We start from the raw sequence: 12076 nt of genomic DNA on the forward strand, positions 1-12076 counted from the left end.
TCCCTTCATTTGTGCTTGGAAATGCATGTATGCCTGAACGTCAGATGTTGTTTTGGCAGAAAGAACACACTGGGCATATGAGGCATTAGTTCCATATGACTTTACAGAGCTGTGAGTGGAGGCATTCATACTGGGAGTATAATGCCAAACCTGGGAAAGAAGCCCATGGAAATGCCATTCGCTACAACTTTGACACAGAGGAGGCAAACAAATATAAAAGGTCTTCTATGCTGTCAAAAGGTTATGCGAAGTTGCAGATTGTAGCTTCTGACTCAAATGAAGAAAATACTAAATTTAGGAAGAAATGTCATTGCATAAGCCACTGAAAATATTTTTGGCATCGATCTCGTAGCATATCCTGTCTGTAGTCTGCTGCAGATCTTTGTCTTTCCTCACTTTTTAAAATAATCTATAGCCTATAGCTACACCCTGATGCAATAACTGGTGAAAACGGCCTCAGAGACATTGGGAGTTGGAATAGAACCAACTAGTAGTAGTAGTAATAGTATGGTAGCAGTAGTAATACGAGTAACTAGTTCTGCAGACAAAGGTTAATCAAATGTGCTGACCATATGTAGAAATGCAGCGGTTCTCGACTGGTGGGGCGGGATCCAAAAGTGGGGCCCATGAACCATGTTTCAAATGTCGGGAGCATGTCTTTCAATATGAGACCATTTACCATTAATATTCAAAAACAGGAAAAGCACAAAAACATTCTTCAGTCTTGAGTCTTCTTCTGAGCATGTATTTTACATTACATATAACAAATTCTGTTCTTATTTTAGTCTAGATTGATGTGAGTCCCAGTGCTGTTCCAGTTCCAGACCCACTGTAGTAGTGAGTAGTGTATTGAGCAAGTACTACCTGTTACTTACACTATATAAACTCTCAGAATGATAGGAAAAACTTGATAAACTGAGAAAGCTTTCACAAAGAGTCCTGAGTTAGTGTGGATAGTCGGAAAGGGCATGTAGCAGAGTAAGACAACGCTATATGCAAATGAAATCCATGCTGGTGGGTGATATGCTGTGGCAAAAGTCCAAAACCATAACGAAAAACCTCCCCTCCCCTATGTTTTCAGTGGGGACAGCCAGTTCTGTGTGTGACGTCCAAATATGAGTCACTTACTCGATGGAACAGGGGAAATATTTCGGGGTGCGGTGTAGAATAACATTTTCCTTTCATTTGAGCAAAGAGGCTTTTTGTGAGGTATTGCTGGAGGTTACATTGTGGCCAAATCTATTTTAACACTTTTTATAGTGCCCTCACCTTCACAAAGATACCAGTTATGGAAAGAAAATGCTGGCACTGTTACACTGTATGTATTAACAAATAGGCCGGGCAGTTTCATCATTATACTCTCACTTGGTGTCCCTGCGGCTGCTGAAGACGTGCCCTTTGCCAAGCAGCAAACAAAGTCTTGCTTATGCTGCTCGTGATTTGTTCCCCAAACCGCATGGTTCTTTGTGTTATCATAAAAACAAGGTGCTCATATTACAACTTTTATAGCTCATGGGGTGGCAGTAAACACAGTGTGTACCTGTTAGCCATCCAAAACACATTTCTAATACTACAAATAATATAAATAATAATAATAATGTAATACTCCGCATAAACAATAAACAGAAAGAAGAATGATCTAAACATATAAGCTTGAAATGGTGAAGTAAATGCAACTAAATATCTTGAATGTTTATAATAACTATCAGAACCTCAGACAGGAAGCATGTCTGACATTTTTTTGAAATATGATGATTTATATAGTGAGCGAGTGCATGGAGCTGATGACAACCAGCTGAGAGCTTAAAAACGCCCAGAGTCAGTATGTGAGAGAGGTAGATCAGATGTACTGGGAGGGGAGGGCAGACATAGGGATTTGGAGAGGAAGGTGTGCGCTCGGTGTGAGTAAGACGGGTCTGTGTAATGAAATGCAGGAATAAAACTGTACTGTGAGAGACCGGCGTGGACTGAAGGAGGGCAGGATGATGGCTCAGAGGCTGCTGCTCGTTTGTCTTCTGTACTGCTGCATCCGAACTGGGGCCGCAAGGTGTCGGAGCAGAGGTAAGGGCTGCGAATAGAGGGAAAGCGTCAGTTTAGTTTTAAGGAGACATCACTCGCTCAGAGTTTGAAATATCTTCGGTAATGGATGTGTTTATCTTTCATTCTTTGGCTTAATACTGCATGTATGGAAAAACCTTCTGTCATGTTTTATATAATGAGATATAGAAGGTAAAACCGTCAAATCAAATACAATGTAGAATTGACACTCATTTGGCTTCTGTTGCTCTGCTGTGACATCATCTGCATACTCCCTATACTGTCATGATGACAGTAGTAAACGTATTTTTCTGTGGGAACGCTAGTATACTTTTATTATTATCATAGTAAATTTAATTGTTTTGAATTTTACCCAGCGGCCTGTTTTTTCACCAAATGTTTAAATCTGATATGAATGTTCTGTACTTGAACTATTGCTGCTACTGAGGTAATACCAATCATAAGTCTAGACTATTCAATTCAATTCATCTTTTTTATTTGAGCATCTGAGTTCCACAAAGTTCTTCATAGGAACAGAGTTCAGCACAGTAATCAAAAGCAAAGAAAGGATACATAGGTGAATAGATAATTAAATAAATAAATAAATGACAATGACGCTACTTTTTTTTATCTACTATTATTACTTAAGAGCCTACTGTAGGTGTTTAGCCAATACTGATCTCAACCCTCGAACCGTAAATGCCTGTGTTTTTGATTTGACACCAGCAGCCAGTGAGGAATGTTGGCCCTGTGCATTATAGATGCAGTAGAGGAGAAACAGTAGTCGCCTGGAGCTCTTCAACATTTTATCTGTAGATAAAAAATGTAAGCAAATGTTCCAAGATTGAATTTCACATCAGGTTGAATAAACAACATAGGGATTTCTGAAATACTTCACATATTCAAAGGGAGAGTTGCGTCAACGCTGAACACCAGCTTAAGAAGAAAATCAGGCTAATACGAGAGTGAACTCATATGGCGACTGTGTAATCCATCTGCACCTCAGCCTTTGATTTTTCTGCTGCTGTTGAAGATTTAGGTCATGTTTTATCCCCTGCAAAATACAAGTCATATGCATGGTCAAAGGTGAACCGTGGTGACAATAATGCATAAATCAACATTGGGCATATGGAGACTTTTCCTTCACACATCTTTTCATAATCATTTTTCTCACACTTTGACTCCTATAGCCCTGTTTCCAGCTGCAAACAGTCGACTAAAGAGAAGTCTCCCATCTGTAATCAATCCCAGCTTTTACCACTCCTTCAAGGACGCACATCTCCTGTTTGAGGTGAGACAATTTATCAATCTAGTCTTCCTAATAATCAGACTTATATAATTACACTTTTTATGGTTGTCATTTCCAGATTCTGATGAGTGGGATACATTTTGAAGCCAGCGGAGAGTTTTCAGTTGATGATGGGGAGCTCGCTTCTCTGCGACAGACAAGGAAACTGGAGGTCATATGTGAGGAAATTGTTCCCAGGAATCTACCAGACATACTGAGGCTCGTCTCACTCATTTCAAAGACAAGCGGACATCTGCACCAGGATGAATTTGAACGCACCCTGCTGACTTTGGTGTTCACCACCCAGAGGATGGCCAACTCCACCAGCACACATCAAAGAGAGGCATGGGCCCAATCTTTTGTTCATTTATACAGGGCTATCAAGCAGGACTTGACGACATGAACAATGTAAATAAACTGGACAGTATATGAAAAACATATGCATCTGATATAATTAAATAATAAATCCACAGGACACGGGCTGTTCTGATGTACTCTAAAATAGAAATGCACAGAAAATATTTTTTTATACCAGAGAAGTACTCTCCATATTCATTTATGCCTTTGAGTTTTGAGTGGACTATGACACAGAGTCCTGAATCTTACATTCAGAATCTTGTCCTGCAGCACATCAATATGGTCTATCTGAGATAAGTTCTTTTTTTAAACTTTATTTAACCAGGAAAGTGAGAGATTAGGATTCTCTATTTCAGGGCAGCCCTGGCCCCAGAGGGGAACCTATAGTACATGTTTTGAGTGGTAGGGGTAACCGGAGTACCCGGAGGAGGCCTACACAGACATGGGGAGAACATGCAAACTCGTCCAGGTGAAAATCGAACCTGAGACCTTCTTGCTGTGAGGGACGAGGGCTAACCACTGTGCCACGGTGTCACAGTGAGAAATTAGAGAAACTGCACAAAATAGACTTAAAGAATATATTTACAAATTAAAAAGTGAAATTATGACAATAATAAAACTTTTTCTTTTAGATTTTGTCATCAAAGATACAAAAGGACTTATTTTTCATATACATTTGACGAAAAAAATAGAATAGAACTCTTGCACCATGTTGTTACAGTACAGTCTTTGACAGTGGTTCATCTGAAGCTGCCTTCAAGCGCACACATGTATAATCCCCAGAGTGACGCAGTGAGAGCTGAGCTCACAAAGAGACAGATAAGATCATGGAGGCAGGTTGTGGATGTGGCAGAGGCTGCTTTGGCTCCAGGGCATTGATATCTGCTCCACTTCCTTCCAGAGAGTGGGGCACATTGGGAGGGCAAAAGGGCAGGTAGTGCAGCCAGGAGGAAGGCAGGTGACTGGTAATGTCAAAAGGAAGGTTGTAGACCTCTCCACTCTCGAGAGTGTTATTGGAGTCATCCTCATGAGCCTTGTTCCAGGCCAAGATGCCCCGCTCTTGTTTAGACCCTGGGGGGGCATATATCCACTGTTAGAGCATTATTTGAAGTTATAGGTTTAGTACTGAATTTCTAGGAGGTTACAACATCTGAAAGCTTCAATTTAAAAAAGGCTTTCTTTTTTTGGGTTGTACTTGTTATTTTCATCAAATGATGTGGTCAGCAGCTTTGTACCAGCAAACAATGGTATTTTTTTATTAACTGATGATTTACTAATGGTTTGTCAACAGTAACAATAATAAACACACAGTACCTGGAATTGTGTTGTCAAGTATGAAGCCAAAGAACCCTCCCACAAACATACTCGTGGTCAGGAGCACCTGCAGAACCTGGTCCAGCTCTACCACACCTGAGCTCAACACATACAGTTGTTCTTATGAAGACACTTGGTGGAAGGATAGGAAACAGAGTATGTTTTCTTGATTTGTCATACCTGTAGCAATAGTTTTAGGATTCTTGAGTATCCAGTTGGGTATGACCAAACCAGAAAACATGGAGAATCCAAAAATGAAAATATTTCTTGATGAATTCATGTCAGCATACTAAATGGGAAATGTAAAAAAAAAAAAGTTGAATACATAAGATAAAGAAAACATAAAAAATTATGTTTTAAAATGCACCTGTAGATTAGAAACTCCTGCAGCAGCAATGACACCAAACATTACCATAAACATTCCTCCCACCACAGGAGATGGGATTGTTGTAAATATTGCTCCCACTTTTCCAAACACCCCCATTATAACCATCAAGACTCCACTGGCTACTATCACCATGCGACTTCCGACCTGTGAAATGAACAGAGAAGGATTTTTTCACATCGAGTCTGCGACTACAGTATCGACTGACATGAACCAGTTTACCTTGGTAATACCGAGAGCTCCAACGTTCTCACTGTAAGATGTGGTGCCGTTTCCCGTTCCCCAAGCTCCGGCCAGCAGACAACCTATCCCTTCAATCCCGATTCCCCGGTTTATGGCATGTTTTGGTGGAGGGGGAGCCCCAGACAACCTGGCGCAAGCATGGTAGTCCCCGACGGACTCAATCATAGAGGAAATAACACCAGCCAGGATGCCCACCACTCCAGCCAGACTCACAGTGGGCATGCCCCACTGACCAGGGTACGGAAAACTGATCCAGGGAGCCTGCCCGATGACATCCCCTTTTAAATCAGTGCGGGCCAGGTAACCATACTTTGAAGGGTCTGAGGGAAGAGCGTTGTACTTGGTCAAGATGTAGCAGATTAGCCAAGATATGGATGAGCCAAGTAAAACCTGAAACAAGACCCACAAAACAGTTAACCTTCTGATGTGCGGGTGACATTTTGTACTTTAGTTAGAGTTTTGTACATACAGGCAAAATCTGAAAGACATACACACGGGTGGTGTGAAGCTTTTTGTCTTTGCTGTAGGAGGGAAACGGCACTGCTATATGCCTCAGGTACTGTGAGAAGAGGATGATCAGGGCTGTTGTCCTGGAAGAAAAAACAATGTAATTCATCAAAACATCAAGCATGTGAGTCAGATAATTTAAAGATGTCACTCACATGGAAGAAATGCCCCAATGATTACCAGCGCTAGTGCCAGCGGAGTCAAACAGGGACAGCCCGATCAGTGAAATGGTGGGAGCAATGGTAAGGGGCCCAATAAAACGCATGAAAAGGCCAATGAGACCAGAAAATCCGACAAACACTTGGAAGAGGGACCCCACCATAATGGACCCTTGAAGCTAAAGGGCACAAATCAAATGTGTTTAATTATGCAACATGACAACAGCCGCAACATATGCAATCTGTATGTATGCATGGAAGAAAGAAAAGCCATATAGTAGATCTGAAAGAGCCTCTACAGTTATTAGCTTAACATGTCATGAACCGACAACGTGTAAGCATGAAATAAGCATTGATAATATTCCAGAGTCAAACAATGGCTGCATTTGTCCAGTTCAATTCATTTGTATTCGTGTAATAGCTAATTATTTCCGGCAAATCAACTTTTTTTTTTTCACAGCCAAAGCCAAGTAGACTACCTGACCTCAGAAAGCCGTTGCTAACCTCATTGCCTAGATTTAAACAAATTATCAAAATGCAATTACTGTTTTTTTTTTTCTTTCAGGTGACTCTATAAAATGCGATTAATTAGAACTGTCGCCTGGATACAATTTACTCACCGCTCTCATCCGACTCTGCCAGACCTCTATGTATTCTGTGGATGAGGTATTAAACAGGCTAGCATTCTGTGTCCAAGCGGGGCAAGTCCACTCAGGCATAGACAGCATGGCCATGGATGGTGCCAAGAGGGTAAAAGTGCCACCTTGAAGAATGGGGAGTCTGAAATGAAAGACACAAGTCAGAATTAACAAAGTGTATCATTTGTGGTAACCTAGTAGATCAGCTCAATCATGTGAGGTGGGGAGAGTCTCTCATTAGTCGGACTGGCCTAGAGGTTAAGCAAATCAATGCAACTTAAGACTGCTTTTATGACATGACATCAGATATGTCCGTCTTTAATAATTACAGATGTTAATCACGGCGATTGTTTCCTTGCATCTGATCCCCAGGTATGTGGGGACAGACAAAAACGCATCAGTGCTGCTAAACTAGGGGAATGCCGATAAAGTCAGCAACAGGATTCCAAGCAAAATAGCCCAGAAATTCCTCCCAAAATCCAACTGTGGCGCGGAAACTGAGCCAGACACAGCAATGATGTGTGTTACACTATGTTACTGTGGAAAGCAATTTACAACAACCCAATTTGGATGGATTGATAGACAGATAGTAGATACATAGACCAATAAACCGATAAATAAAACAAAAAATACAACTTTTGTCATGGTCTTGGCAACAATGTGATTATTCTGCTTCTTTGGTTTGCTACAAAGGTTTAACCATTGGAAAATGCAACTGGGCATTGTTCCCATTCCTCCCTGATAATCTCCAGGCACAGTTGAGCATTTCATTCTTCAAGCTGTTGTTCTGATGTTCTGTTCTACTTAAATGGCAGGAGTTATTAGCAAACCTGCACAGTAATATGCCATGCTGCACAACAAACATCTCTACTTTGTGTCATTTTTATGGTAATAATCTTCACATTGCTGATATTTCCCTCACCTTATGCCAAATGAGACCTGGAGTAAAGTGCAGACGCCAGAGACAAAAAAGATGGTACTGATGAGGTGGCTTTGTGTAAGACCATCATGCTGAAGACACAGGCCTTGAGACAAGATCAGGGGGATGGCGATGAGGCCCCCAAATGCAGTCAAACAATGCTAGAAGAGAGAACAGCAAAACACAGTACATAAAAACGTTTTTTAATCAATTTATAGTCGGTCAAGCATGAGCATGACTTCTAACAGACATCATCATGTGAGTTCATGGAGGCATTACATAACAAAGAGCAAGAATATAGAGATAACATGTCAATTGTTCAGGACATTAACATGTTACGCTTCCATACCTGGATGCCGAGGATAATACACAGGTACCATGGAGGCACATCGGTCACGCAGTAGGCTAGTTTGTTGTTGTCCTCCTCCACAGAGCAGTCCTCCTCTTCACCATGTTGTTCCCCGGACAGATCACAAAAACGTCCTTCAAGCTGAAACAGCCATGACATGTCAGTCACATGAAAAGTAAACAAGCAGTGAAAGATGCTTGAGGCTATGGTTCTTTACGTATATTTTGGTCAGTTACTTTCCCACAACATAAAAGTAAAATGAGTTGAACTGAAACAAGCAAGATGCTACCCTAAGCAATAACATACAGAGCTCCTGACTCTTATCCTCCACATCGCACTTAAAGAGTCAGTTGTATTTTTAACATCGAGTGTTTAGTCAGGCGCAAAAGGCTAACAAAAAGATACAAAGTGCCAGATGGGTTCTTTGTTGCTTATCACGTCAGTAATGTAATTAAGAGCATGGAGGAGCAGGAATGTAACCAAGTACACTCTTATGTATCCATGAGTCTCTCTCATGAGAATGTGGTAGATATTCGCCTAATTCTACCTTATAGTTTTGGTCTGAAGCTGATTCAATCATAAATACGTTGTTTAAAATTGATCATTCCATTTGTACACTGAACATGTGCTGTATTTAACTCTGACTTTTTGACAATATATTAGAATACATTAAAATAACTGTTTTGTTCCCCTCATAAACAACTAAGCTAAACCTGGTCTATTTTGGTTAAATAACAGCAGTGACCCAATTCAAACAAAGGCTCAAGTCAAAATGGTAGAAATAGTATTTTTTTTTACTCACAGCAAAAGCATAATTGTCAAGACCATTGTTGTCCTTCTCTGGAGCCATAGTGGATGAGTCTACAGACTCAGGACTCAAACTGAAGCCACATCAGTGAGAGCAGCAAAGAAGGAAGAGAGAGTTGGGAGGTGGAGGAGGGCAGGCCGGCGGAGCAAAGTTTAGACACGAGACTGCTGCCTTTGTTAAGCCACAGCAGCCGTTCATGTGAACCCAATTATAACAGTAAGAGCAGCTGACCAACCGGCACCACGCAGGCCCACTGCCTTTTTAACACTATCTGTTCCCGTGTCCGGTCCACGATGACATAAAAGGAAAACATTACTAATAACCGCACCTTGTCTGATTTGACCATAATATTGGAGGGCATATCTTCAGGACTATCACATGTTGTTAGCAGTCGGATCACATGGCTCACAGCAATCTCTGCAGATGAGTAATAGCTTGGAGAATGTTAACTTTGTTTCCTAATTCGTAGTACAGCACCAATTCCCCTCAAATGATATTAGGAGAAATTAACATTATTAGAGCACAGACCTTGATGAATGCCCACGGCCATCTAATTACAGTATGTAGGTCTCACTCAGGAGGTTAAGTTGGTATCGGTAAGGACATTACCACTGCACTGACTGGAAGTCACTGGATTTTGATACAAAGGATATTTTTAGGGCCCCAGAATCTATTACAAATTCCTCTAATATAACTAAAAGCAAAAATATTCAGAGTGTTATGGGTGGGGTGAGAACACATAAAGCTGGATCAAATGTCTCTGAGGGAAAATTGTTGAAGGAAATTGATCTCACATGAAGCTGGTGGAGCACAGAATCGCGGCATCATAAGGTCCGACTCTGCATGTGACTGTGCGCAGTATATGGAACCGTCACATGTCAGGTAAGGATTGGATTCACCTCGACTCCACCAGACTTTTCAGATATCACAATAAAAAATGGCAGACGTGATTTCAAGACACTTTTTTAGTTTGAAATGTAAATGTTTGGTCAGTAATGACACTGCTTGTAAAATCCTGATAGAGACACTCGTGACTCATGTTTGTATGTGTGTGTGTGTCCAATCACAAAAGCGTAGCTAATTATCTAAAGAAAAATGTGCTTTGTGAATATGTTTCTGCTCAACTAGTCATTGTTGATGCTATCATTTGCACCGTGCATCTCAGTGTCGCGTGATCCAAGTAACAATGGGAGATGGTGAGCTTTTACCAGTGATTGATTGAGGAGTGTCCAAACTGCGGCCTGTGGCCCACTTTTAATTGGCCCGCCGCAAATTCTAAAAATATAATTGATTTTTTTTTTAGATATATATATTGAACATGTCCCACATATGAAACAAGTGCTTGACTACATGTCATTCTCAGTCTTAACACTCGGTGGCACTGCTGTCTTGAACAAGGCAGTGGCGCCGCCAAAAAAGAATCGCAAGATTGAAACATGAGGGCCGAAAATTTCTGCCACAGTGGGGAAATGATTATTTCTTCACAGAGTTAAATGGAAGATGTGTTTGTTTAGTCTGCAGTAATGAACACAGTTTTCATGTGTTAATCACAATTCAGTCAGTTGATGTTAATATTTTTTAAAGGGATTCATGTGAAGTTACTGTGAGCTATATCAATCAAATCAATCAAAACTTTATTTATAAAGCGCTTTTCATACAAGGTTGTAACACAAAGTGCTTTACAGATTAAAAGCAGTTCCCGCCCACCCAACCACCCACTCTTCCAAACAGACAACACTGCTCTCTACATCTCAGTCTGTGCTGGTGAGTAATTGTGTTATTTCGCTGTGGATGACCTTTTTTCTTTTGTTAAAAACAAATGAAAATATATTAAGAGAAAGCTGTGATGAAGGCTGTTTTTTACTTTAAGCATATTCTATTAAAAAGCATATTTAACATGCTAACTTTAATACAATAGAGGTGAAGTTATATATCTATATATATCTGACCTCTACTGTATGTGGCCCTCAGTGAAAAAAGTTTGGACAACCCTGATGTAGATCATTCACTAATATATATAATTAGGTCAAGGTTAATGTGTACTCAGTAACCGGTGGGAGTATCATTTTGCGCGTCATGACAAAATGCTTGTCTTAAAACATCAAGAGGATTATGCGTATTCCATATTTTTTAATGTATGTATTTGTGATTCTCTTGTAATGTTGTGATATATCGCTGCTATACATTGCAATGTTTCATACTAGAAGGTTTATAGAAAGCTCAGGGCTACAAGAGTGCAGAACTCAGGGCTTTATCTCCAGATTTTGAGGAAGGATCTTGATCAAGCTTACCCAGTTGAGAAATAATCAGTGTTGGGTAAATGATCTTATGTAAGCTGCAACTTTTTATGTGACTTATGATTGTATAGAACGGTCAAAGCCACTAGATGGAGACATACTTGATCTAATGCTAGTCCTCCTCCACCACTCCCACTGCCAGTGTTGTCACAGTGTCCCCTGAATGAACTAGTGCAGAAGTTCAGACTGAGGCCATGTTGATAAACTACCAGTAAATCCACAGATAAGAGACCAGATAATGCTATAATACACTCAATATTAATTAGGTGCTTATTTAACTCCACAAAATGTAAACAGTCTGTAGTTATGTGAGGAATGGGAGACAGACGACAATATTGTTTACCCTAGAACTCTATAACCTGCCCGTACAAAACTGAAAGATAACTGTGGACCGCTGTGAATGAAAGAGCGGTGGTGATCGCTGAAGTTTCCTAGAAGAATGCCATAACACGCTCGCTCCTCCTCCCACGATGTGCCATGTGATGCAGGTCAAACATCAGGCAAGAACAAGCGCCTTGCTCTTAACCTGTGCACAGACCAGAAGACCAGAGGAATGTTCTATTTTTGGATGTTGAAAATCATATGCTGAAGATGTTGATGTCAGGAGAGCCAGTTATGGAGGAGGACACGCTGGGGGAGCGACAAAAAGCAGCGCTGCCAATTAAGAAACTGTCTCATTCGATAGAGGAGATTTTGAGGAGACCCACATGTGCTCGGAAAAACGACATGAATCACCAAAAATTATCTGTGATCGTAGAGAATAGTGCGATCTCGAA

General features: G+C 40.7%; 2 protein-coding genes across 2 annotated transcripts; one reads left to right on the plus strand and one right to left on the minus strand.

Annotated features, from left to right (window-relative positions):
- Positions 1 to 1919: 1919 nt before the first annotated feature.
- LOC306971874 (protein FAM180A) lies at positions 1920 to 3834 on the plus strand. The gene is made up of 3 exons (XM_079568313.1): positions 1920 to 2061; positions 3228 to 3328; positions 3405 to 3834. The coding sequence occupies exons 1-3, from the start codon at positions 1983 to 1985 to the stop codon at positions 3726 to 3728; spliced, it is 504 nt and encodes a 167-aa protein (XP_079424439.1). The 5' UTR covers positions 1920 to 1982; the 3' UTR covers positions 3729 to 3834.
- A 620-nt stretch (positions 3835 to 4454) lies between these two features.
- Positions 4455 to 9045, minus strand: slc23a4 (solute carrier family 23 member 4; the record flags this gene model as incomplete). Its single annotated transcript, XM_079567891.1, has 11 exons — positions 4455 to 4753; positions 4997 to 5092; positions 5177 to 5285; positions 5364 to 5528; positions 5604 to 6014; positions 6094 to 6214; positions 6287 to 6468; positions 6910 to 7069; positions 7850 to 8007; positions 8196 to 8336; positions 8998 to 9045. 11 exons carry the CDS (start codon positions 9043 to 9045, stop codon positions 4488 to 4490), a joined length of 1857 nt encoding a protein of 618 aa, XP_079424017.1. The 3' UTR covers positions 4455 to 4487.
- Positions 9046 to 12076: the final 3031 nt, after the last annotated feature.

The sequence above is a fragment of the Gobius niger genome, assembly GCF_951799975.1.
Source record: "Gobius niger genome assembly, chromosome: 12".
NCBI lineage: Eukaryota > Metazoa > Chordata > Actinopteri > Gobiiformes > Gobiidae > Gobius > Gobius niger.

Excerpts from the sequence above, each read along its gene's own strand:
- LOC306971874 (XM_079568313.1), top strand. The coding sequence starts at position 1,983 with ATGATGGCTCAGAGGCTGCTGCTCGTTTGTCTTCTGTACTGCTGCATC. Across the intron at positions 2,062-3,227 it reads CGCAAGGTGTCGGAGCAGAG|CCCTGTTTCCAGCTGCAAAC; the intron begins GTAAGGGCTGCG and ends TGACTCCTATAG. Across the intron at positions 3,329-3,404 it reads ACGCACATCTCCTGTTTGAG|ATTCTGATGAGTGGGATACA; the intron begins GTGAGACAATTT and ends TGTCATTTCCAG.